The sequence below is a fragment of the Abrus precatorius genome, unplaced genomic scaffold, assembly GCF_003935025.1.
Source record: "Abrus precatorius isolate BTA unplaced genomic scaffold, Abrus_2018 Scaffold4, whole genome shotgun sequence".
Lineage (NCBI taxonomy): Eukaryota > Viridiplantae > Streptophyta > Magnoliopsida > Fabales > Fabaceae > Abrus > Abrus precatorius.
The window spans coordinates 12,402,023-12,427,468 of NW_020874384.1; the positions used below are offsets into that span (position 1 = coordinate 12,402,023).

At 34.4% G+C, this 25,446-nt stretch overlaps 1 protein-coding gene across 2 annotated transcripts in view; it reads left to right on the plus strand.

The window, feature by feature from the left end:
• LOC113864914 (guanine nucleotide exchange factor SPIKE 1) overlaps positions 1 to 25,056 on the plus strand; it is a 31,461-nt gene extending 6,405 nt beyond the window's left edge. The window contains exons 10-30 of one of the 2 annotated variants that reach the window (XM_027499147.1): positions 177 to 344; positions 443 to 640; positions 759 to 802; positions 2,075 to 2,144; positions 3,047 to 3,208; positions 6,864 to 6,971; positions 7,156 to 7,193; positions 7,970 to 8,114; positions 8,955 to 9,081; positions 10,631 to 10,824; positions 11,851 to 11,981; positions 12,665 to 12,740; positions 12,852 to 12,962; positions 16,566 to 16,748; positions 16,921 to 17,064; positions 17,228 to 17,395; positions 17,743 to 18,090; positions 18,189 to 18,521; positions 20,892 to 21,077; positions 23,273 to 24,247; positions 24,481 to 25,056. In XM_027499147.1, coding sequence (XP_027354948.1) covers positions 177 to 344; positions 443 to 640; positions 759 to 802; positions 2,075 to 2,144; positions 3,047 to 3,208; positions 6,864 to 6,971; positions 7,156 to 7,193; positions 7,970 to 8,114; positions 8,955 to 9,081; positions 10,631 to 10,824; positions 11,851 to 11,981; positions 12,665 to 12,740; positions 12,852 to 12,962; positions 16,566 to 16,748; positions 16,921 to 17,064; positions 17,228 to 17,395; positions 17,743 to 18,090; positions 18,189 to 18,521; positions 20,892 to 21,077; positions 23,273 to 24,247; positions 24,481 to 24,735 — 4,164 coding nt within the window. In that variant the 3' untranslated portion in view covers positions 24,736 to 25,056. The remainder of the gene's footprint in view (positions 1 to 176; positions 345 to 442; positions 641 to 758; positions 803 to 2,074; positions 2,145 to 3,046; positions 3,209 to 6,863; positions 6,972 to 7,155; positions 7,194 to 7,969; positions 8,115 to 8,954; positions 9,082 to 10,630; positions 10,825 to 11,850; positions 11,982 to 12,664; positions 12,741 to 12,851; positions 12,963 to 16,565; positions 16,749 to 16,920; positions 17,065 to 17,227; positions 17,396 to 17,742; positions 18,091 to 18,188; positions 18,522 to 20,891; positions 21,078 to 23,272; positions 24,248 to 24,480) is intronic. The other variant, XM_027499148.1, reaches the window with a different exon arrangement.
• The last annotated feature ends 390 nt before the right edge of the window (positions 25,057 to 25,446 follow it).

Below are 25,446 nucleotides of genomic sequence, written 5' to 3' on the forward strand. Positions count from 1 at the left end.
TCACTTCTTGAGGGATCTTTGAATCTTGCTAATCTGTGGTGTATGGTTGAGATTATAAATGTCAATAGTGTCTGACTGTGCCACACTGATGATGATATTTCATGATATGATTTTAAATAATTCTGTTTCTACATGCCATGTCTCTGCTAATGTGCTCTACATTGATTAACATATAGTTCCATGCTTTTGACTTCCGCACTACAACGAGAAACGAGCCTTTTTTGCAACTTTTTCACTGCCTGTATGTGTATCCGTTGACTGTAAGTTTGGGTAGGAAAAGGAATTTGTTTATACGAGTTGAACTCAGGGAGGATGATGGTGACATTCGTAGACAGCCATTGGAGGTAATGACATTCATTTTTGTGTTTGCTGGCCATTCATGACCTGTGCTATACTTCACTTTTATCTTATTTGGTTTTGTGGGTGTGACTAATCGTGCCAGGCGATATATCCTAGAGATTCAGTTTTGGACGCATCATTTCAGAAGTGGGGTCACACCCAAGTTGCTGTTGGGGCCAGGGTTGCATGCTACCATGATGAATTTAAACTTTCCCTTCCTGCTATGTGGACAACAACACACCATCTTCTATTTACTTTATTTCATGTTGATCTGCAAACAAAATTGGAAGCCCCAAAGCCAGTAAGCTCGTTATGTGTTCCACTCACTTTATTGTTTTTTATTCCTTCGTCATATTATTAGTGGATGTGGGACTTCTTATTAATTGTTTGGAATTGGTCATCCTTGTTAATTTTTCCAGGTGGTAATTGGATATGCAGCACTTCCTTTATCATCACATGCTCAGTATGTTATCTTGATTTGATCTTTTTTTCTTTGGTTAGACTGAAATGTTAATGTTATTAATGATACACAGCTATTAGAATCTTACAAGTCATGATTCAAACCAAATTGTATCATATCATGAATCTCTAATTATGAAGCACAAACTCTGACTCGGGCGCCTATTACGACATGGGACATCAGGACACAGCATATATATATATATGTGTGTGTGTGTGTGTGTAATATTAAGTTTCATAATACTAAGAGACATTGTTTTGCAATATAAGTACTTGGTCTCTTTACAACAATTCCCAAAACAAGATAAAAATATATTGGTGAAGGTGAATATCATTCAAGGTCTATTTTAACATTATCACATTGAGCTCTATAAACCATTTCTATGATATATATACATACATACATATATATATATATATATTTTTTTTTTTTTTTCCTCCTATCTTTGAATCTTATGGTTTGATATAATTATTGATTCATGATTAATAAATTGGCTTGGTGATACATGATTTGATTCGCAATTTGATAACATTAAATGATATGTCTTGGTTGATTGCTGTTGTGTAACCAATACAAAATGTACTGCTTAACATATAAATCTCAATTTCAATTTTAATGTTGGTAGTGTTGATGGCAAGCTGGGATCTAATATTTTATAGCGTGTAGGGGTTTTAAAGATTTACTTCTTTTTGTGCTCATGTAGTGTGCCGGTTATGATGTCTCTTTTTATATTGTTGTACATGAGCAGAATAACTGAGAATTCAAACTGGCAAAATGAAAGCAAATGGGAGAAAAACTCAAGACATAAAGTTGTTTGTACTTTAGTATATGTTCATGTGCAATGAGTGGATCATAATTAAACTAATAAGCACAAATTTTAATGCAAGGCTGTGAAAGCTGTGTTGTAGGAATCCTGGCCCAAAAGCAAACCTTAAGTAAAAAGTTGCTGATGTTGCATTGGAAATCTAATTCCCACATTTTTTTATCATGCCTTGTGTGGGTTTTATTTCACTCTAGATAATAATTGGTATTTTGTTGCTGGTGTGATTCTTCGTATTTTCAGAGCTTCCTTTACATTTTATATTGTAAGAACTAAGTTGTTTTTTTCTTGACGACTTGGTGCGTATTTAGTTTAAACTTTTGCATAGTTTGGGGTTCATTTTGTTTTTCTAATTCAGTTTCCTAAAGCGCTTTTGAAGGAAAAGTTCCCCAAATAGACGTCATTGTACACTTTACTTGTTATTTGGCAGCTTATGCTTTTATGGTTTTATACAGGCTCCGATCAGAAATAAATCTTCCAATTATGAGAGAATTGGTTCCTCATTATCTCCAGGATGCTGGACGGGTATGTGTTTATTGTTGTACACCTGTATATGTTAATTGGTTCTCACATGTTACTTGGGGTGTGTTTGGACTTTGGATAACTGCTTATTTAAGCATTTATTCAATAAATTCTTTTTAAAATGACGACTTATATAGTAAATTTAGTGATGAAACTTATAAGGATAAGTTGAAACAGCTTGTTTTGATAAGCTATACCAGGTAACTTATTGAAATAAGCTGAAAGCAACTTATGAGAGTCATAAGCTGTTTTCCATAAGTTGTTTATAAGATCTTCTGAACAGGCCCTTGTTCTTCTTATCTTGTTGGCTATTGTGAACCTATGGGTAGGTTTAGGTGGAGGATTGGAGGGGAGGGAGTGAAAACCTTCCTCTTCAGTTTTATCGAAAGGAGAAGAAGATGAGAGATCAGTATGTGATCGTTCAAAACCCTCCTAATAACATTTTAAAGTTCCCTCAATTTTGGAGGATTTTAAACTTTCAATGACAGTGACCAAAACTTATACTTAGCCCCTTATCCTCTTCCTTTTTCATTTCCCTACTCTCCAAACGTGAATCTCTAGTTTATGGTGTTGCAGTATTTTCTACTTCCTTTCTGTATATATTTTTATTTGACTTTCCAATAGGCTTGTTTGTATATATGTATTTATATTATAAACATCTAGATCATGCTTGTATCAATAGAGTTTTATTTTGCCTTCTATGTGGCTCAGCATGTTTTCTCATCACCCACCAGTATGCCACTTCATGCATTAGTTTACAAATAAGATGGTTTTCTAATTCCTCAATTTGATGCATAACTTTATATTGTACTGAACTTGAGTTTATGTGGCTCTGAATTGCTTTCTGTGATTATATATGTTTGAATTTTAAGTCATTTTATATTTTGTTTTCTTTTTTATGATAGGAGAGATTGGATTATTTGGAGGATGGGAAAAGTGTCTTTAGATTGCGTTTAAGGCTATGCTCTTCTTTATACCCTATTAATGAACGCATTAGAGATTTCTTTCTTGAATATGATCGGCACACTCTTCGAACAAGTCCACCTTGGGGTTCAGAACTTCTGGAGGTATAATTCTTGTCTACCTTTATTTTAGTATGATTGTATATTTTGGAGCTGCGTAGACATCATTTTGCATATATTGAACTCATTGTTGGGAGCTTCTTTTTTCTTTCATTCTTGAACTGGAAAGGATATCTTAGACTTTTTTGACTCAATTTCTGTGTATGTGATAAGAACTTTGGGAGAGCCATACCACAAAAGTTAGCAGTTGTAGTTGGAAAGCCTAAGACTTTATAAACCCCTCATTAGAATCCCATACTTCCAATATAGGACTCTCCTATTCCTTGCAGTTGGATCCTAACATGCCCACACGTCCCACAGCCTTGGCACACGTGTAGGTTGTCTATGCCCTAGGCCCCTTTGACTAGTCCTGGGTGACCAATGCAATGCTAACGTCATTACAGCTTAACTGGGATGGATTTATAGCTTTGGCTTATTATGATGATTCACATATTGTTTCTTGATAAGGCAACCTGGTGATCATGAAAATATTGGAGAGTAGTTTTATTAATTTTTCTAAATGTTTATGTTAATTTGAATTATGTGTACAGTGTATGGTTGGCTTTCATTTCTGTTGTTTGATTTTGGTGACAATATACTCAGTCTAGTCCTATTTATGAGCAATAACTACCACTATTTTTTTGGTCCAAAATGTAAGAAGCATCTGTTTTTAGATACATTAATTGCTAAATTTTTCTATACCTGTAATTATTGTCAGGTTTATATTAATAAAACACTCAACCATTACTCATATAGGTGGATATATCCATTCATTTAATACGTGTTATTAATTTGACTGTTTATTACCATGTATACTTTTGGAATATACTGTAAATTTATGACATATAATTATTTTTTATTGGTCTTGATAAATTAGTTATTTGTTTTGTATAAAAAGAATTGGAGGGTGTTAAGATGTCCCACGTTGGTTAGAAATAGAGCCAGAATACTCTTTATAAGGGTTAGGACAGTCCTCCTTTCATGAGCTAACTTTTGGGAACGAGTTAGGCCCAAGTTTCTTAACATGGTATCAGAGCCTATTCAATTCGAATGTTGGGCTGCCCTCAGATGTCCAATCCTGTTGGGTCCATCCGTGCAAATTTTACGCACCAGGTGTCCAGTCCTGGGCGTGAGAGGGGTGTTTTAAGATGTCCCACATTGGTTAGGAATAGAGGCAGAATACTCTTTATAAGGGTTAGGGCAGTCTTCCTCTTATGAGTTAGCTTTTGGGAGTGAGTTAGGCTCAAGTGTCTTTATCTTCTTTTAAGAAATGCGATTTTTGGAATAGAAATAAACAAACCATAGATAAATCTGAATGACTCTTTCTTAAATCCAAGCGATCTTTTCGTAGACGTTTGCCCCGATTCAATAGGGGGACCAAATTGATTATAAAAACATCGGTTTTATTGGTCGATTTATTAGTGAACAAGGAAAAATAATATCTAGATGCGTGAATAGATTGACCTTAAAACAACAATTAATTACAATTTCTATAAAACAAGCTCGTATTTTACCTTCGTTACCTTTTCTTAATAATGAAAAAACAATTTGAAAAAAGCGAGTCGACTGTTAGAACTGCTACTGTTTTAAAAAATAAATAAATAGAGTTACTCCTTAATTGAATTCAAATTTGTATCTAAACTTAAATCAAAAGTGGATTGATGTTTTGTTCAAAAACTACAATTCAATTTGGGTTGTTATATTGTAATATAAAGGATAATCCATTAAGAAGAATAAATCTTTTTTTTATTCAGCTTGGTTGTTTATTTTGATCACTCATTAATTCTAATTTTATCATACAAATCTCTATTCTATACCTTCTCGGAGCTTAGTCCCCGGGAAATTTAGTTTTTATGAGCTCGTTGGCAATCATAAAAAGACAATTCTCTTTTAATATAGCTATTTGTGCAACTATTTTATGATTAAGAAGCAATTGCTTCTTGTATAGATTATAGATTAAATTATTGTAAATATAGTATATTTTTTTTATTCTCGCGAATTACTGCATTTATTTGACTAATCCATAAACTGCAAAAATATCTTTTTTTCCTATCTCTATCCCGATGAGCCGAACCAAAGCTTTAATTTTCTGTTGAGGAATAGTTCGAGTAAGTCTTGAATGAGCCCTCCGAAAGCTTGATGTAAATAAACAGATTTTTGTCCTCCGATTTCAAGCTATATATCTTCATTTAATTCTGGTCATTGAGTAAATGAGATATCCAGTCCTTGGCGTAAGGGGTGTGTGTTAAGATGTCCCATATTGGTTAAAAATAGAGACAAAATATTCCTTATAAGGGCTAGGGTAGTCCTCCTGTCATGAGCTGGCTTTTGGGAGTGAGTTAGGTCCAAGTTTCTTAACAGAGAGAGTAGTTTTCTTCTACAAAATTTTTTTGAATGAACAATTCTCCTTCCTTAAAGCTTAAGCTATTAAGTGAAGGCTCATGAATGACTTTGGTGTTGTCTCTAATATTGCTTCTCATGCCAAAGGGCCTGAAGCCCGGACAATGCTCATTCTTACTCTTTAATATATGATGCCTGAAATTTACTTTTTCTTGTTAGAATGGGGTTGTAACCACTAAAAACTTGGTCATAGAGACTATTGTTGTGTCAAAGACCAGCTCTGTTAAAAGTTCTAGTTATTAGGTGAAGGCTCTGGAATGACTTTCTTATTACTCTAGCAGAGATTACTCGTGGGAATACTATCACCATATATAACGGAAGTTATATACAGGCAAGTAAATTCTGAACTAAGAAATGTAGAGATGATTAACTCCTCAATGATGGAAGATGAAATGAAATGTAGTCAAGTTGTTTCCTAGACATCTTTTTCTTTTCTACTTTATGTTTCTTGGAAAACTCTTTTGCCTCATTATCAATGTGCTCCATGTATGATCACAAAACATAGAGCAGGTCTCTTGATTTGGTTCTGAAGGTTTTGTAAAATCAAGGAGGCAAAATATTTGAGAGGAGTGTGGTTTTTGGTTCTTCTCTGTTGTGCTGGTTGTAGAAGGATGCCTGCATTATTAGGGTCTCTCTTTGCATCTAGTTTGTTTGGAGGAGGATTGTGCTTGTGCCTCTGGTAATTAGCTCAAAGGTTTATGAGGATTTCCATTCTAATATGCAAAGAGTTGGGACCAATTTATTCTTTGAAGGACATTTCATCTTCCCTCTAATTATACTCTACCTCTTTTATTAGCTCACCCCACCCGGTTTTTGCAATTGTACCCTATCTCAATTCCATGTGTGGTTAGATGTCTGGCGCAACTAAGTGTAGACTTGTAGTGACCAAGTGTGAAACTATGTAGATCCATTTATGACTAACAGTCTAAGTCCGTGTTTGAATGTGATTGTTTTTGGAGAAATAATCACCTTTTTTCCCCCAAAATTTCTCTCAAGAAGCTAGTAAAAAAGTAAGTATTTCTCTAAAATAAGCTAAATCAAACACTTGCAAAGTAGTTATACTTTAGCTGTTGATGACTTTAAGAAAAAAAAAGTTAATGCATAAATTAGTATGGAATAATTTTGGGTTTTAATAATTTGTGATCAAATTGTTGACTGTCTGATTTTTCATTTCTTATTGATTGCTTTGTTTGTTGTTTATGTATCTTATGGCAACCTTTGTTAGAATGCTGAGTCAAAATTTACTTATTCTGGATTGCAGGCTATTAACAGTTTGAAGAATGTTGATTCCACTGCTTTACTTCAGTTTCTTCACCCAATTCTTAACATGCTACTTCATCTTATTGGCAATGGTGGAGAAACACTCCAGGTTTGCTCATAAGTTAGTCCTTTTTTTGTTACCTTTTTTGGAAAAGTTCCTCCAGCTACATTTACTGTGCCATTTTCCCTTTATATTTTGTTTGGTTTTATCCTCTCTCCCACCCTCTCGCAAAATTCATTGCATGTGTGGTTTGCTTCTTTTGTGATATTCCGCTTTCCACTTTTGTTCCCAGGTTGCTGCATTCCGTGCCATGGTTAATATTGTAACAAGGTATGCCTGCCTATTGCCTATTCTTGATCCACGCTAGATAAAATTGTATTTGATGTTTGTAAATGCATTAATGTTTTCTTTTATTAGTCTTTTATTTGTTTTAGAAGTTCCTTTTCTTTGATTCTGTACTGTTATCCTATAGTAATTAATTCTTCAGGGACTATGCCTTGAGACACTGTTTATATGCGTTATTGTCATGGCCTGTGTGTCTGAGATCCTTAATTGGCAGACACCTCTACTTATATAGAGGTATTGTTGTTAAACATTCCTTTTTCATTGTTATTTGGTAAAATCTCTTTGAAAGACACTAAAAAAGGGGAGAGGCTGAGGCAATCAGGAAGTATGTATTCTGTGTTATTCCTTGTAGTTACATGTATTTGTTTCGCACATCCAGTTGATAAATAGGTGTGCAAATCTGTTAGACATTATTGTTGCTAGGCGTGCAAAATGGAAAATAAGAAGGGAAATGATATGGAATATAATGTTGTTTGATATACAGTAAATTATACTTTTCAAAGGTAGAAACATGTCATGCAAAGCTCAAGTTAACTACTAGCCACTTTGTATCATTTTTTTGAGTCAGTGTGCAGAAGTAGCCTTGATCTAGTCCTACACTTGTGTGTTTAGTCAAATCCTGCTTGATACTAGTCAATGAGTGTGTTGTTTAATTGTTTTATTTATGGTGCCTTCTGACTTGCCCATGGGGGTGGCGGTTTATGAATGCAAAGGCATTAAGCCTCTGGTTTGGCACTTGTAATGTGTAAATTTAATTGTAGGGTGCAGCAGGAGTCAGTTGATGATGCTGAAAGAAATCATTTTCTAGTCAACTATGTTGATTGTGCTTTTGATGATTTTGGTGGCCGCCAACCGCCTGTATATCCTGGATTGTCCACTGTTTGGGGGAGCTTGGCACGAAGTAAGGTATTGACATGTTCATTGTCATTTGTTTATTCATCTACCCCTTGTTTTGTGTAATCATTACAACAGTCACTTGTCTGTCTTGTATGCTTTTGATTAGCTCGTTTCACATGTGCATGCATATGCTGATTTGGTGTGTTGGGGTTTAAGTAGAAAGTTCACATGTTGGAATGTTTGAAATTGGTTCTCAAGTTTCAAGATCTTGTTTTTAAGCATCAAGCACTTAGTATTATTTGGTTATAGGGGTAACTTCATGTCTACTGTTGTCTTCACGTGCAGCTATTTATTTACAGATGATGTGTTCCCTTTTATCCTTGACTTTCTTCCTCTCTCTATTTCATTGATGTTTGTTCTTTACATTGAACCAAATATTTTCCTTCTCCAACCAATTTATTTACAGTATTGGCAGAATCAGTTTATAACAGCTATAACTGAATATTTAGATTGTACCGGTAATCAAGAGAATCAATTGATTTGAATTGTTATATGCATCTCACATAGAAAGCCGAAAATTCTTCCTCAATAACTAATTCTTCTTGAACCATTTTCACTATGAAAGTAGTAGCATAAATAAAATAGAGGATCTCAATTGCTGAGATAGCCATCCCTACTTTTCTTCTCTAGCAATTTGACTGACTTTGCATACATATACGCTATTGTTCTATTCAGGAATCAGGATGTGTTACCTGATTTTGACTTTCTTATTGGTATTTACATTTAGATTTTGGATGGATTTCATGCTGTTGTGTGATAATAGCAAGCAGAATCAATTCATTAGCACAGTTTATCAACTTTATTCTTCTTTTCACCCTTGTTAGTAAATAGAATGAGTTCATTTTGCAGGCTAAAGGATATCGTGTTGGGCCTGTGTACGATGATGTTTTGGCAATGGCATGGTTTTTTCTGGAGCTAATTGTTAAATCGATGGCATTGGAGAAGACTCGCCTCTTCTATCATAGCCTTCCAATAGGTACCTCTGAATGCTTATGATCTGAACAGTGTATGACTTGTAAAATTTTATTCTTCTTGATTCCCCAAATAATTCCTTTAGTTCTTATGCTACTATGAAGAATGTTGGTATGATTAGAGCTGGGGAAACAAGCATGAGCTTATGGACCAGCCCATTCAAACTTGGCTTTGACAATGGTTTGGCTTGTCATAGGCTGTACTGTTTGAAATTGAAAAGCAGGTAAACAAGGCCCTGACCTGTTTGACACATGGATTAAATGGGTTAGGATATTGGCTTGTGGGCCAGGCTATATAGTAGAAAATATTAGTTTGGGCCACTGTGTTATGCTGAAAACCAAATCTTTAGATAGGCCATTTAGAAGGATCTGTTTGGATGGAGGGAAAGAGGGAAGGGAAGGTTGTGTTTGGATGGAGGGAGGGACCCACACACAAAAATCCTTCCATTTTGGTGAGAAATGAATAGTAACAGGGGGTAGGGAAACCGGTGCGGCTGCTGCTCAAATTTTATTTTTAAAATTATTAAAATAATATTTTTATTAAAAATATTATAATAAGAATTAATATTTTTTAAATTAACTTGAATTCTTTGAGTCTTTTTAATTAATTTAATTATTTTTTCTACTCTCTTTTACTTATCCAAACAAACAAAAGAATTTTTTTATAAACTCTTTTTCCTCTTTATTTTAAAAAAGATTAAAATAATCTAAAAATTAATAATTATTTTGTTATTAAAAATATTTATATATATATATATGTATAATATATTAATTTAATTTTTATAATTATTTTTAATAAAATTTAATTATTTCTTTCCACTCTTTTATTTATCCAAACAAAAGGGTGAAATTTTTTATCATTTCATTTTCTCTTATTTCAACCCATCCAATCAATAAATATTTTCCACTCTATTTCTTATCTTCCTATTTCTTTTATCTCTATTTCGTCTCTAATCCAAATAGAGCATTGAGTCCATTTCCTTTTGGATAACTTCAATTAGATTTATTGTTGATCTTTGTCTTCCTGTATCTATTGGGCTATCCTTCATCTGAACCCTTCTTATTAGTGCATATATTAATCTTTTACATCAATATTGATTTTGAAGATAAATTTACATTTAATAGGAATCACAATTATTATTTTATTATGCTTCTATTTCTGCTTCATATGTCCATATCTGTTTTTCTTGGCACCTTCTTGAACTTTGCAACTTTTGAACTACAGAGATCGATACATATCTGCCTATCATGTGCTGTGGGGCCCGCAGTCAATCACAATTAGAATATGGATTGTGCACTAAAGAAGGAATCTTCCTTATTTAGCTTCTAAAAATTGCTTTCCAATAAATGGTTTACTGCTATCCACTTTGGTTATCTTGTCCCCGTTGCTGTTTATGTGGACTTGATTCACTGGAGAGAGTCCGTCTTACATTATTCTTTTTGGGTTTAAAATTCAAACTGATGACGTCAAAATTTAGTATTACTTTCTAAATTACCTTTAGATTCTGGCTTGACTGTGTTGGTCTTACTCTTTCTTTCTTTGATGTTGTAAAGGTGAGGATATCCCACCAATGCAGTTGAAGGATGGTGTATTCAGATGTATAATGCAGTTGTATGATTGCCTTCTTACTGAGGTGCATGAGCGTTGCAAGAAGGGTTTAAGCTTGGCAAAACGGTTGAACAGTAGTTTAGCCTTCTTTTGTTATGATCTTCTGTCCATTATTGAGCCAAGACAAGTTTTTGAGTTGGTACGTTGATTATGCTGTTTTTGTGTCTCTCTATGTTTGGGTGTTATTTTTCTTAATTTTCAAGAATAGCTTATGCATATTAAACTATATCATTGGGACTGGTAACAACTCTCACGAACTATTGTGTATTATTAGATATACTTGTATGCTATGTTTGGATGAAATAAAAAACGAGTAGAAAGAAAATAGAAAAGAATATGGTGAGGAAGAAATATATGAAAAATGAGAAGAAAAAGATGTGTTGTTTGGATGGATAGAAACAAGAGAGAACGTAGTGAGAAAGTTTTACTTGTTTGTATTCACTATTTTAAAGATATTTTATATTCTTTGGAAAGAAATAAATTTGGAGTGCCTCAATTTGTTGAAATAAATAATCATAATTCAAATGATATGTTCATTACAGAAAAGACTTCTACTAGTGTACTACTAACCGTGCTTCTTACATATCTTGTCCATTATTGTTTTCCATTAGATGACAAGTGCATGGAAGTAAATTGTCACTTTGTCATAATAAAGATTCTATTTAGAGAGACCAATACTAATTTTGTCAATTTAAAAGATCAACTGGTTGGTGTTTTTCTCAAATATTTGAGAGGTCTTTAAAATAGTTATTTTTGTAAGTATGTTGCATATTATTTGCCTGCGGTAGCTTTTTTTAGAGATGTAAATTTTAATAATAAATTCAGTGTATCATGAATTATGGTAATTAGGAAAATTTTATCATCATATTTATTGTTATATTCATGTAGTAGTGTGATCCATGTAGCCTACCTTACCAAGATAAGGCTTGGTTGTTGTTGTATTTGTTGTTATATTCATTATATAAATATCTAGTGTGTGATTTAGTTGAGAGACAGTTTACAACATATGGTTATCTTTTTGAAATGCGATATTGGTTCCTATGAATGTTAATGTTGGAAGGTGTTACTTTTTTTTTTTTTGGGGTGTTATATCCCATGATTTTTTTATTTTTTTTTTATCTTGCTGTGATTTTGTGACTTTTGCAAAATTTATTGTTTATTGCAGGTATCATTATATCTTGATAAGTTCTCTGGTGTCTGTCAATCAGTACTTCATGAATGCAAACTTACCTTCTTACAAATAATATGTGACCACGATCTATTTGTGGAAATGCCAGGGAGGGATCCTTCAGATAGGTACTCTATCATGTCATCTTTGGCATATATATTAACTTATGAAATATCATAATCCATGCAGTGAGATTTTTAGCATAGTTTTTAACTGTTATGCATTTTATATTTTTATACTCCTATCTATGTTGTTTGCTGATGATAACTCTGTTAGTTGACCTATGATGATGTTAGAAACGAGGCCATTAGGCCTTTAATTAGGAAGGTATATGAAAGGAAAAACAAGAAAATTACAGCTGGAGGAGACTGACCAATTAAACATAAAGTTAGTCAGTTTTTTTTTGGGTGGGGGGGGGGGGCCTAGTAGGCTATAAATAAGAGGTTATGTAAGAGGAGGGAATTAGTAACTGGACAATAGTGGAATTAGGGAGTCCTGAATCTCTTGAATATTCAGGGTCATTCTTGTTATTCTGTCTAATCAGGGAGTGCTGTCTACATTGGGGCATCCCTCATTAGGTCATTCAAATAAAATAGCATTACGTTCTTTCTTTCAGAAATTATAAACCAGTTCTTTCAGATGAACTATCCGAAATGAAACTATGCTTTATTGGTCGTACCATCGTAACTAATGGAATAATTCTTACTCCGTTATTACTTATGTTATATAATGAACTGGTGAATTTGTGCCAGGGGAAATTTTGAAATTTTATATTGCCCCACATATTTGATTGTGTAGTCTCTTGTTTTAGGAACTACCTTTCGTCAGTATTAATTCAAGAACTCTTTGTTACTTGGGATCATGAAGATTTGTCTCTTCGAGCAAAGGTGGGTTTTGTTAATGTAATCTTGATTTTCTTCTGTCTAATGGAAGTTTTATCATTTCTAATTCAAAATGTTTTAATTAGACATTATCATCCTTGTGTATCCCATCTGTAGGCAGCAAGAATCTTGGTAGTGCTCTTGTGCAAACATGAGTTTGATGTGAGATACCAGAAGCCTGAAGATAAGTTGTATATTGCTCAGCTATATTTCCCACTTGTTGGACAGGTATAAAATTATTATAATTTTAATTTGTTTATGCCTTATTATTTTAATTGAAAATTATAATGTGGAGCTTTGTGTGTCCATGTTTAATTACTATTATGTGGATTTTTTGCTTTTAAAAAATATTAAACATTCTTGGACAATTTTGCACATTGTATTTGAAGTTAAAGGATCACAATCTGTACGAGTTTCATGCCAACATGTTCTGATAATTGTGTTAAGATGTTCCTCATAGTCTAAGCATATGGTCAAAATACTCCTTGTAAGACTTGGACAATCCTTCACCCTTAAACTAGTTTTTGATGTTGATTAGGTCTAATTTATTTCTTATATAATATGGTGTTATAGCTTATTCTGGTTTGATATTGGGCTATTTGCAGACGTTGTGTTGTGTGGTTTTGCCTCTGGGCAGGTATACCTGTTGGGAGTAGTAAAAAGACCCTAAATATTGTTTCACAGAGACTTGCAACAAGTGCCAAGTCTATCGAATCTGCGATTATTGAGACTAACAAAATGGTTGAGCAGATTGTCATTTATAGAAAACCAGTCAAACAAGAAGTAAAAAAGCAACGAGACAAACAAATACTTAAAACAGAAACCTGATAGGTCCAATAATTCAGTGGATGAGTTTCTGAGTATTGAAATAAAGCCCAAGGTCTGGAAGGTGTATACTAGAAGAAAGAAGGGACAAGAGGATGGGAATGCCAGCGTGGGAAGAGTTAGTTAGGACAATTTATTAGAGGTATATAGGATGGGACGTTTGGTTTCAGAGCTTTTGCTCTGGTATTTTTTTCAAATACTGTTGAGTCTTGATCTTTTAGTCCAGTTTTGGCTCTTTATTTGGTATTGTGTGTGATTCAATCAACTGAGTTCTATCGAAACCAATTATGAATAGGCTTAGCTGCCTAGGGCTCTGGTCTCACTTATGAATTCACTAGATTTTTTCCCTAATTCTCTTATGAATTAGGTCTTGGTCAATTGCTAGTCATTTGTTCTAATTCAACTATTGCCTAATGATCATGCAATAATTGTTCTCTCATATTACTATTTTTGATGATCATACATACAAGATACTTAATTGAGAAAAACATAAATATTCAATGAGTTTGTTAACTGAATAGAAACCTAGAATTTTAATTGATGTTCCAAAATCTTAGATTCAATCAGTTATCAATCTCTGATGGCAGCTTAGGGGGTCGACACAAAAATTGCTATAGTCAGATAACGCTGGGATGTTTTTTATTTAGAAATTTATTTATAAATTAAATAGTTTATACTACATAAATAAACGCTGAAAAAAAAAAACCCTCAAAATCGTTACATATTCATTATTAAAGATAAAATCTCATAGCTATTAAGCAAAACATACAAGTAACTAACAATAAAAGTAAAATCCCTCAAAACGTTTTTTGAGAGAAAAAATGAGATTTTTTTGAAAAGCTAAGATTTAGTGTTGCTATTGACCACTATTTAGAAATGTTCCACTTTTCAACTTTTGTAGTGGCCTATGGCTACTTGTTACACTATAGCCTGCCACGGATAACTATGGTTCAATTTATCTTTTAGATTTGATAATCAGTTGTTGATAATAGAGTGAAATCAATTAGATAAATACAATTGACAAAAGAGACCGACACTCTAATAAAAGGGTTGAAATCCAATTACTTTATATGGAGGAAACTAGATAGCAAAGCACTTGTATTCATAATCCTTGTCTTTTCAGGTTACAAACGCTGAGTTGCTCTTTCAATCAAGGGCATAATAGAAAAATGTAGAATATATAATTTTTATCGTGTACATAAAAATTGTTTGAAGATTGAATTATTGTGTCAGGACAGTTTACATGGAATTTTATGGCTGAAAAGGAGACTATGCCAGTAGACTCAGAACTGCAGCCATCACAAATTTTGTCATTGGGCTGTGCTCACAGCTATATGTGCTAGTGTGTATGAAAAGTACTAACAATCTCTGTGCACTAATTGGGGATTTGAAAAACAAAAGTATTAAATGAAAATTAAAATTTTTGAAATTCCTAATTCAATAAATGTGTTTTTCGTTAAATACTTTTTAGTTTTTGATTCCTTAAGAAGTGCCGTACCAGGATCTTGCCTGTATGAGCGTGTGTATGTCTGATGTTGAATGTACTAAATCTCAGCACAACAGTAAGGATTTTTAGTTCATTTGGATTAGAGATGAGAACGGATAGAATTTGGATATGGGGTACTATGATACCCATCCTCTTACCTGGGTTATTTTTTTAATATCCATTTCCATATCTAGACTGATACATTTGTTGGTAAGAATTTAATTATCTGTAGGATTCGATTGGGTACCCATGTACCTGTATCTAGTTCTAGACCCATTGTCAACATTTTAATAACCTTGAATATGGTCTCCCATCCCATCATATATTTGTTTGACAAACTAATAAAACATGAATGCTGTTATAACATCAATGATAAAAGAAGATCATTGATTAAAAGTAAAGTATATAACAATTTAAAAAATATGTTCTTTCTAATTATAAAGCATTACAAACAAATTACATAAGTAGGAAATTATTTAAAAATCTTCCAAATTTTAGGTGTAAAATTCAGGGAAATTATCCATACCTGGACCCCCATTTGATGTGTAAATACCTTATTCATTGAGGAAAATATTATGTGTGTCTGTATCTAATTGCCAACCCTAATTTGGATATGGGCTTGAGAGTTGTGGTTATTCTTTGTAATCTTCATTGACCATATTGAATTTTGTTTCACCTGCGGAATTAGATCTATAGTATATATTGAGTCACATTAAACTCAACTATTTATGATTTCATACCTTGTTAAAACATGAATATGTAAATTGCTAATTATACATGGTAATTAGGGCCTTGGAACCAACATGTTTTCCAGTAGATAGCCTATTACTTTCCCAAAATATGCTGCCTTGATGTTAAACAAGCATATGGTAGGTAATCTGATTTCACAAGGTGAGGTCGACTGCATGGATCACATGATGTCATTGAGCTCAATCAAAAACCAAATTCTCTGATATATTATTTATCATTAGATATCTTTTGATAATTTTCTTTGAAGTTCTTTTGAGTTTCCTTCTACTCCTTTCTATTGGACTAAAAATCATGTCATCTACTCTCCTAATTAGTGCTTTCAGTGCATTTTATGCACGGATCCAAACCACTTTTAATTGTTTTTCTACTATATTTTTTCACTAACAGTGCTACTCCCAGCTTCTTGTGTAAACGATCATTCTTATTCTGTTCTTTCTCATGTGACCACTCATCTTAACATTTTCATTTTTGTCATTTTCACTCTTTTCTAATGTTCCTTTAAAGCCCTAGATTCACTAAATAAGCATGTAGGAAAAAAAAAACTTTTCTTTTACTTTTCACTAAATTAACATGGAGTAGATGTTGGACCATGCCCACCTGCTTGTACTGAAGCAAAGGTGTAGGTTAATTGAATTAGAATGAAGAATATTTGTTGTAATATCATATGGAAAATAAATGGAATATCATATGGGTGTGGCTAACATTTGATCATGTTACTTTGTAAAAAATTATTACTTCTAATTTCTCTAATATATTTTGTTGGTTTACAGATACTAGATGAAATGCCTGTTTTCTACAACCTCAATTCTGTTGAAAAGCGTGAAGTTTCAATTGTAATTTTGCAAATAGTTCGAAACCTTGATGGTGCATCACTTGTCAAGGCATGGCAGCAAAGCATTGCCCGGACTAGATTGTTTTTCAAGCTCATGGAGGAATGCTTGCTTCTATTTGAGGTGGCACTTTATGCTGTAGTTTGTCATTCATCCTATTCATGTGATTGATTGCCCTTGATTAATAATTTTTGTTGATGCTGAACACTTACGATATGGATAACAAATGTGTGGCCTGCAATTTTGTTTTTGTCAATTGTCATAATTGCTCCATTAACTCTACCTCATTTTACAGCACAAAAAACCTGCTGATGGCATGTTGCTTGGCTCCAGTTCTCGCAACCCAGTAGGGGAGGCACCTGCTTCCCCCAAGTACTCTGACAGACTTTCTCCTGCAATTAACAATTATCTGTCTGAGGCCTCAAGGCAGGAAGTCAGGGTGAGTTTTAGTAATTAGCTATCACTAGTGTAATATTCTAGTATATTTTTCTCTGTTTGATGTATTGTTACTGCTTGGTTTGCTTCCTTATTTGGATTTAGTACTGGATGTAGATTATTGCATTTTGTGCATCTTATGCCTTAAATTTTTGTGGCTGCCTCAGGGAACACCTGATAATGGATATTTATGGCAGAGAGTAAATTCCCAGTTAAGCTCTCCTAGTCAGCCATATTCCTTGAGAGAGGCTCTAGCTCAAGCACAGTCTTCTAGGATTGGAGCTTCTGCCCAAGCACTTCGAGAATCTTTACATCCACTTTTGAGGCAGAAATTGGTACTCTTTACTTCTTTAGTTAAATACATAATTTATTTTAACATGTTTTCATGAGTAAAAGAAGGATGTGGCATGTTTCTGCCAATTTTTCTAAATTAATTCATGTTGTAAACTTCCTTCTGTAGGCTTCAATTGTTACTATATTTTGTGGGTCAAGGATTCTGATGTTATGCACAATTCCCAAATTAAATCTTCAGCTGCGACTGCATTTTGAACTTATATATATTTACTGTTTCACGTGAAAGGAATTTCTTTCTACTCGTGTATGATGTTTTTATTTTCCCCTACTTTTGCTAACTGATACTTCTCTCTCGTCCTCTTTTTGTTATGGGTGTCTATATTTGTAGGAACTTTGGGAGGAAAATTTGAGTGCCTCTATCAGTCTTCAAGTTTTGGAGGTGACTGAAAAGTTCTCCATGATGGCAGCATCACATAGCATTGCTACTGATTATGGAAAACTTGATTGTATCACTGCTGTGTTCATGAGCTTTTTATCCAGAAATCAGCCTTTGACATTTTGGAAAGCATATTTTCCTGTATTTAACAGCGTGTTTGATTTACATGGGGCAACTTTGATGGCAAGGGAAAATGACCGTTTTCTAAAGCAAGTCACATTCCATCTCCTTCGGCTTGCTGTTTTCCGAAATGAAAACATCAGGAAAAGGGCAGTTGTTGGGCTTCAAGTACTTGTGAAGGTATGTTTCCATTCACTTAAATTTTAAAATTTGTTACACTGGTTGGTTTCATATTATATTAATCTAGACCTTGTTTTTGGTTTCTTCAATTTGTGCAGAGTTCATTTCATTATTTTATGCAGACAGCAAGATTGAGAGTTATGTTGATTATCACATTGTCAGAGCTAATGTCTGATGTGCAAGTGACTCAGATGAGATCTGATGGAAGCCTAGAAGAGAGTGGTGAAGCACGGCGACTTAGGAAGTCTTTAGATGAAATGAAGGATGAAACTAAAAGTGCTTGCTTGTTGAAGGAGTGTGGATTACCTGAGAATGCTCTTGTCACTATACCAGAGAAAATGACTGAGAATAGATGGACGTGGTCTGAGGTGAAATATCTTTCTGACAGTCTTCTTTTGGCCCTTGATGCTAGCTTGGAGCATGCGCTATTGGTAAGTCTAATTTTTTATGCATTAATAGTATTATGTTAGGCTTTGAATTTATGTCAAGGTTGACTGTCATGGACAAATACATTCAATGGCTCTGCAAAATTTAAAGGAGAAAATTTTCCGTAAGCGTTAGCTGTGCTAAATGATTAAAAAATACAAAAGATCTTTAGGGTATATGTAATAAGGTGGCAAATGTTCATGTATTAAACCCTGGAGACCTGCATGCTGATGGAGCCCTTGCTACTTGGAAAAGATCTTTAGGGTATATGTAATAAGGTGGCAAATGTTCATGTATTAAACCCTGGAGACCTGCATGCTGATGGAGCCCTTGCTACTTGTTCCAAGTAAAAGCTTTGACACATTAATAAGTATCAAGGCTTTCTGCTTCCCACATACACAGTTCCTGTTGCTGCGGTGGACTGGTCATAACACTTAAACTTGTGTAATTTTTCAATGACAAATATACTCTTCAATCTTGTGCTAGTCATTTTGGGTTATAGGTATCTTCTCCTTATGTTAAGCAATGTTATCAATGATGGATGGCGGGTTCATGGCATACAGCAAAAAAACTGACATAAAATTATGGTGGATGCCATTGGGGAAGCATGGCTGATGGCAGTCATTATATATACACACACATACATACATACTGCAATGATATGAAAATAAAAAACTAACTGCATATGAAAGAAATAAAATAAAATGCTTTTAAAATAGAGGAAAAAAAACTGAAATTAAAAGAGAACTGAGAATAAAAAAATTAAAATGGAGAAGGAAAATTGGAAGTGAAAACAGAACAATAGAATCAAGAAAACAGAATAATAAGGAAAAATGGAAAAAATGGGGGAGTGTAACAGAAGGGGAGAGGGAAAACTAAAAAAAAGGAAACTGAAAACCAATTCAAGGAGAAAAGAGAGAGAAAAAAGAGGACAAAATAGAGAAGGGAAATAATAAAGAACTTGAAAACAAAACAAAGTTCACCCACCTGAAAAATAGACTTGCAGGAGCAGTGGCAGCAGCAGTCACTGGATGAGAGACGCTGAGAATGAGAAAAGAGACATTGAGGACAAAAAAGACTCTTTCGTAGGGTTTTGGTGTTCATGGGTCACTTTGGACTGGGTCACGTCAGAGGCCCATTTCATTTTTTTCTTTGAAAACCCACGTTTTCCGCCATGGCCGCTAGGTGCATAATGGCCGCCAGAGTGCTGCCATCTATAACCAGTTTAAAACTGCCATGCTCATGGGGTGTGGGGGAAAAATGCCACTGTTAGGCTCCATGGCGCTGCCATAACCACCATTTAATTACACTGATGTTAAGTCAAAGCATCATTGTATGTGGAGTGTGGACTGCATTGGTAGCAAACTTTTATATGGCTGTGATGCTCTAGAAATGAAAATTAGATCACCTTTGACGTTGAGATCCATTAAGTGTGATGGGAAATGGGGTATAAGGAGATTGTGACAGCACTTCATCTGAATTATAATGAATTGAGATGTGGAGTACAAACAACATCCAAACTTTATCCCACTAGGTGAAGTCAATTACATGAATCACATAAAGCCATTGACCTTACTAGTAACTACAAAATTTCTTTTTGTAATCCCTCCAACGTTATTGAGATGTGGAGTTTAGATGTACAGTATTACCCAGTGATAAACCATTTTTAACTTGGATGTGTATGTCAAAATGTGGATTACCCCCCCTCCCGCCAGCATTTTATTATTCAAATTGATTCATCTCCTTTTTTATCACATTAAGTACTAGGCATAGTTTGGTTAAATCTCCCAATGACAGTTATAGGAATAGACAATAAGGTGGTAAAATGAATGAAACTTCTCTCACAAGTTAAAATCCACTTATGTACTTTAGCTTTTGGGAGAAGTTAGATGAAAAAGCTTCTGAAAAAGTTGATGTCCATTAGTTGATTTTAACTAGTGGGATAGATTTGATATATTTTACCCTCTTTTTTTTTCTAATAATATAAGTACTTATTGAGAAATTCAAATTGAGCCTTCCATATGTTTGGTTAAGCTACGGAAAGTGGCTTATGACCATTCTATATGCCTGTTGTAGCTTATTGTAAGCTTCATGGTGAATTCTACCTACATAAGTTTATTTGACAAGCCCCTATTGGACGAGTGCTTAATAAGCTGTTTAATCAAACGCACCCTAGATTCTATTTGTATAATCTGGCGTTACATGCCTCTCTTCCCTCCTTATATCAAATCATTTTCTTTTTTATTTCATTTTCATGATGGAGGTGGAATGAATCTGCCCATTCTGAATGCTTATATGTTCATGGCTTGGTTCTTGAATATTACAACCTGCTTAATGGGCTTCCGTTTAAATATTAGGTGTAATCTCTATTTCAGGCCCCCATGATGACGATGGATAGATATGCTGTTGCTGAAAGCTTCTATAAACTGGCAATGGCATTTGCCCCAGTCCCTGATCTTCACATAATGTGGTTACTTCACCTGTGTGATGCGCATCAGGAAATGCAATCATGGGCTGAAGCTGCTCAGTGTGCTGTTGCTGTTGCTGGTGTTGTAATGCAGGTAGAGACATGATTTTTTTTTCTAAGACTTTTTTCTCATGCATAGATTGTTGTGATGGGCATTTTCAAGGCTTAGATAAATTATGAATGCTGGTATGATCAGTAATTATTGACATTCTCTTTTACTCGGCTTTTGGATCAGTGTAGTTGTGATTTTCAAATTGTTGTTTCTTTCATATTGTTATTTCAATTGGGAATTGTGACAGACCAGTTACACTTTGAATTAACTTAGCTTGTCTTGACAATCTCAAGACAAATTAAGCAGCAATTTGTTTGAACCAGTGTTAACTTTATCTATAGATGGGATGCGTTATTGTTGTCCTTCGATCTTAAATTTCTACATAAACCGTTCTCTGTTTTCTTAATATGAAAAATTAGGTTGCATGCTATTAGGCAGGAAATTAGCAAAAAGTGAACATACTAGTTATCTCATTCCTGCATTCTCCTTGAGTGTTTTGTTACAGATTCAAACTGACTAGCTAAACTTATCAATATCTAAAAAATGAATAATTTTTTATTCTTTCCTTTGTTTTCTTCAATTAGATATCTGACTAATGGCTATGAAGATCTACTTCTCTTGCAAGCTTTAGCTGTTAAATGAAAGTCAGTAATTTTTGTTTTCTTTTCTCCTTTAAAATATCTCTGCTCTTGCAAAAAGCTGTTCAACTTGATCAAAGTACATTCACTCAGTACAAGCCTATCTGTATATGCTAAAATTAGAGGTTAAATTAAAACTTTAGTCCCTACTAGACATCTTAAAGTATGAAAGTCGCACCCAAATGAGCACTTATTGAACAAAATACCAGATATTTAAGAGTTGATATATAGATGAAGTGTGTAAAGGAACACTGTCTGGACAAAAAAGACTGAATTAACCTACAGTGTGTGCCAGGGACTAATATAAACATGTTTGTAAGAGCTTATTTGAGATGGATAAAACTAAGTTCTAAATTGAAAATTAATAGATTTGCATGAACCAGATTAAACTTTTTGTTTCTGGGAGGATGTGTAATTATGGGCAACCTTTTTTTAATGAAAGAAAACTTCTTCCTGGCCTTCATTGAATTTCTAATTTCAAATTTGAATCCTACTTTATGATTTTTGTTTTCCATTTCTTGAAAGTTCTAGACTTTTCTGATCATTCAAAATGAAAACTATTTGTTAGTTTGCTGGGCATTCTTCATACTTTCTCTCTTTCTATCCTAGGCGTGCTTGATACCTTTTCTTATTTCAAATTAATATATAGAACAACCGAAGTACTCCTCATGGCAGGGTACTCCCCTGGTAAATCTAGAGTACTGCTCTAGGACAGGGTGCTCCTTCAACTGAAATATCAGATACTTTCTGAATAAAGGAAGTATCAGTATTATAAAATAATCAAGGCTCTACCAATGTCTATGTTAGGACCCCTGGAGATAGTGATTAGTGAGGCAGTTAAGGTCGTTGCCCCTATCAGCCAGTGTAATTTACCTTATGACAAGGTATACATGAGAAGGAATGGAAAGAAGAAAAATGACGTGGGTAGGACATGCAGATTGAGTGATAGCAATGGGTTTTGTAACTAATTGGCCAGCTGGCACGATTAGAGTAGGAGAGAGGGAGAAATACTGATTCGATTATGGGTTAGTCGGGGGAATATATGGGTTGGGAGTGGTGCCAATGGGGGCATCTCAGAAGAGAATAGACTCTGCATCTGGGAGATAACTAGGTCTCTCGAACACCTAGTGATTTTGTAATTTTCTTTCTCTAAGAAATATATACCAATTCTTTTGAAATTAAAATTCTAAATAAAATCACATAAAGTAGCAATTCAATCTACATTGCAAATCCTGTTTCATTGATTTCTTCTTTCATTGAAAAAGTTAAACTTTAAAACCTTGGCCAACATGGTCAAGTAGATGTTATTAACATATCAAAGAACCTAATAGCTCTAGTTATTACGTTGTTAATTATCTGAAGCAAGATAAATTAATATCTATCAATAGTGCAATATGAATTTTAAGAGAATCCAAATGGTAGGGTTCATACAATCTCTATCAATATTTTTGTTATTTTTACTATCCATTTTAGGCTTTATCATTTTTACTTTATGGTATGGGAGGTGGGGGATGGTAGAGCTGGAAAGTTCATTTTATATATAGAACAACACATTTTTATTTTTGCTCTGGCCTTACACTATTACAAAATTTGATGCAGGCTCTTGTTGCCAGAAATGATGGTGTTTGGAGCAAAGATCATGTTGCTGCTTTACGAAAGATTTGTCCTATGGTCAGCAATGAGATCACGTCTGAAGCGTCTGCTGCTGAAGTTGAGGGATATGGTGCTTCAAAATTGACAGTTGACTCTGCTGTGAAATACCTGCAGCTTGCTAATAAGCTCTTCTCACAAGCTGAGCTTTTTCATTTCTGTGCAAGCATTCTGGAACTTGTAATCCCAGTTTACAAAAGCAGGAGGGCTTATGGACAGCTAGCTAAATGTCACACGTTACTTACCAATATCTATGAGTCAATTCTTGAACAGGAATCTAGTCCAATTCCTTTCACTGATGCAACATACTACAGGGTTGGATTTTATGGTGATAGATTTGGGAAACTTGATAAAAAGGAGTATGTATATCGCGAGCCCCGTGATGTACGTCTAGGTGACATAATGGAAAAACTTAGTCACATATACGAGTCTAGAATGGATGGTAATCACACTTTGCATATTATTCCAGATTCTAGACAAGTGAAAGCAGAGGAGTTACAGCCTGGAGTCTGTTATCTTCAGATTACTGCTGTTGATCCAGTCATGGAAGATGAGGATCTAGGAAGTAGAAGAGAAAGAATTTTCTCTCTCTCTACTGGAAGTGTCCGTGCTCGAGTATTTGACCGTTTCTTGTTTGATACCCCATTTACCAAAAATGGCAAGACTCAAGGCGGTTTGGAAGATCAATGGAAGAGACGCAGTGTTCTTCAGACTGAGGGTTCATTTCCAGCTTTAGTAAATAGGCTATTGGTAATCAAATCCGAATCCCTTGAATTCTCTCCTGTGGAAAATGCAATTGGAATGATTGAAACACGAACTGCTGCATTAAGAAATGAGCTTGAAGAGCCTCGTAGCTCTGAGGGGGATCAACTTCCAAGACTCCAGAGTCTACAAAGAATCCTCCAAGGCAGTGTTGCAGTTCAAGTATGTTCTATTATTGGTTCTTATTACCTATCATATGTTCCATGCATTTTTTTGGCTAGTCTTTCTTTTAAATATGGTCGGAAGAAGCGCATTCTGTGTTTTCTGATGGGTTGTAATCCCCAGAATGGGGCGAGGGTGGGTGGTTGCCAATTGAACTAAAACTCAGACAATGAGCATTGCATGCTTTACTTACAGTTTTGCAGGTCTGAATGCACAGTTCTTATTTCGTGCAGGTAAATAGTGGAGTCTTGAGTGTTTGCACAGCCTTTTTGTCTGGGGAGCCTGCAACAAGGTTGCGATCACAGGAACTACAGCAACTTATAGCAGCCCTTCTTGAGTTCATGGCTGTCTGTAAACGAGCCATCCGGGTACATTTCAGATTGATAGGTGAGGAAGATCAGGATTTCCATACACAACTTGTAAATGGATTCCAGTCACTGACAGCAGAGTTATCACATTACATTCCTGCCATTCTCTCAGAGCTATGACACTGGCACAAGTATTTGCCTTTTTAATATTGCTTCGATGTGTTCATATAGTGTTTTTCTTCCTCTCACCCCCCCCCCTCCCCTCTCTCTCCTTCCTCTTTTTCTCTAGCTTGCAAAGATGTGTAATTTCATTTGAATCATGGTTCGTATATTTAGAATTATGCGAATCATGATTCCAGGAAAACATGAATCATCCTATTTGTGTATCATCTTGTTTCTAGCTTCCCCACTTTCCCCTTTTTTGTTTGTGGTGCGGGGAATAATGTCATTTCTGTGTAATATCTTATTGTTTCAAGTTGTTTAGTCATACAGTGTTGTGCGTCAAGGTTATTGAATTGCAATTCTAATCGTAAATCGTATCGAATCCTAAAATTTAGAATTATGATAAAAAAAAAACTTCAAATGTCATAAATATGCAGGAATATATTTCATTTGATTTCATTTTTAGAACGGTTACAAATGGGCATATAAATAAGTAAAGGAAATATACCTGTAAACTAAGAGAAGAAATATATAGACGCGTGATCTTAGGAAATAAACGAATGTTTAGTCCCGTCTGTACAAATAAATGTCAAGTGATTCCCCCTGATTTGGAGTAGAAAATGTTATCTAGCCTTAGCCTGTTGTTGATTTTTGATCTGTTATGCACCTACTCCAGTGTGAATGAGGGTTCATTTGTATGCTTCTATTCTGGGTTTTCGTGGAACATAA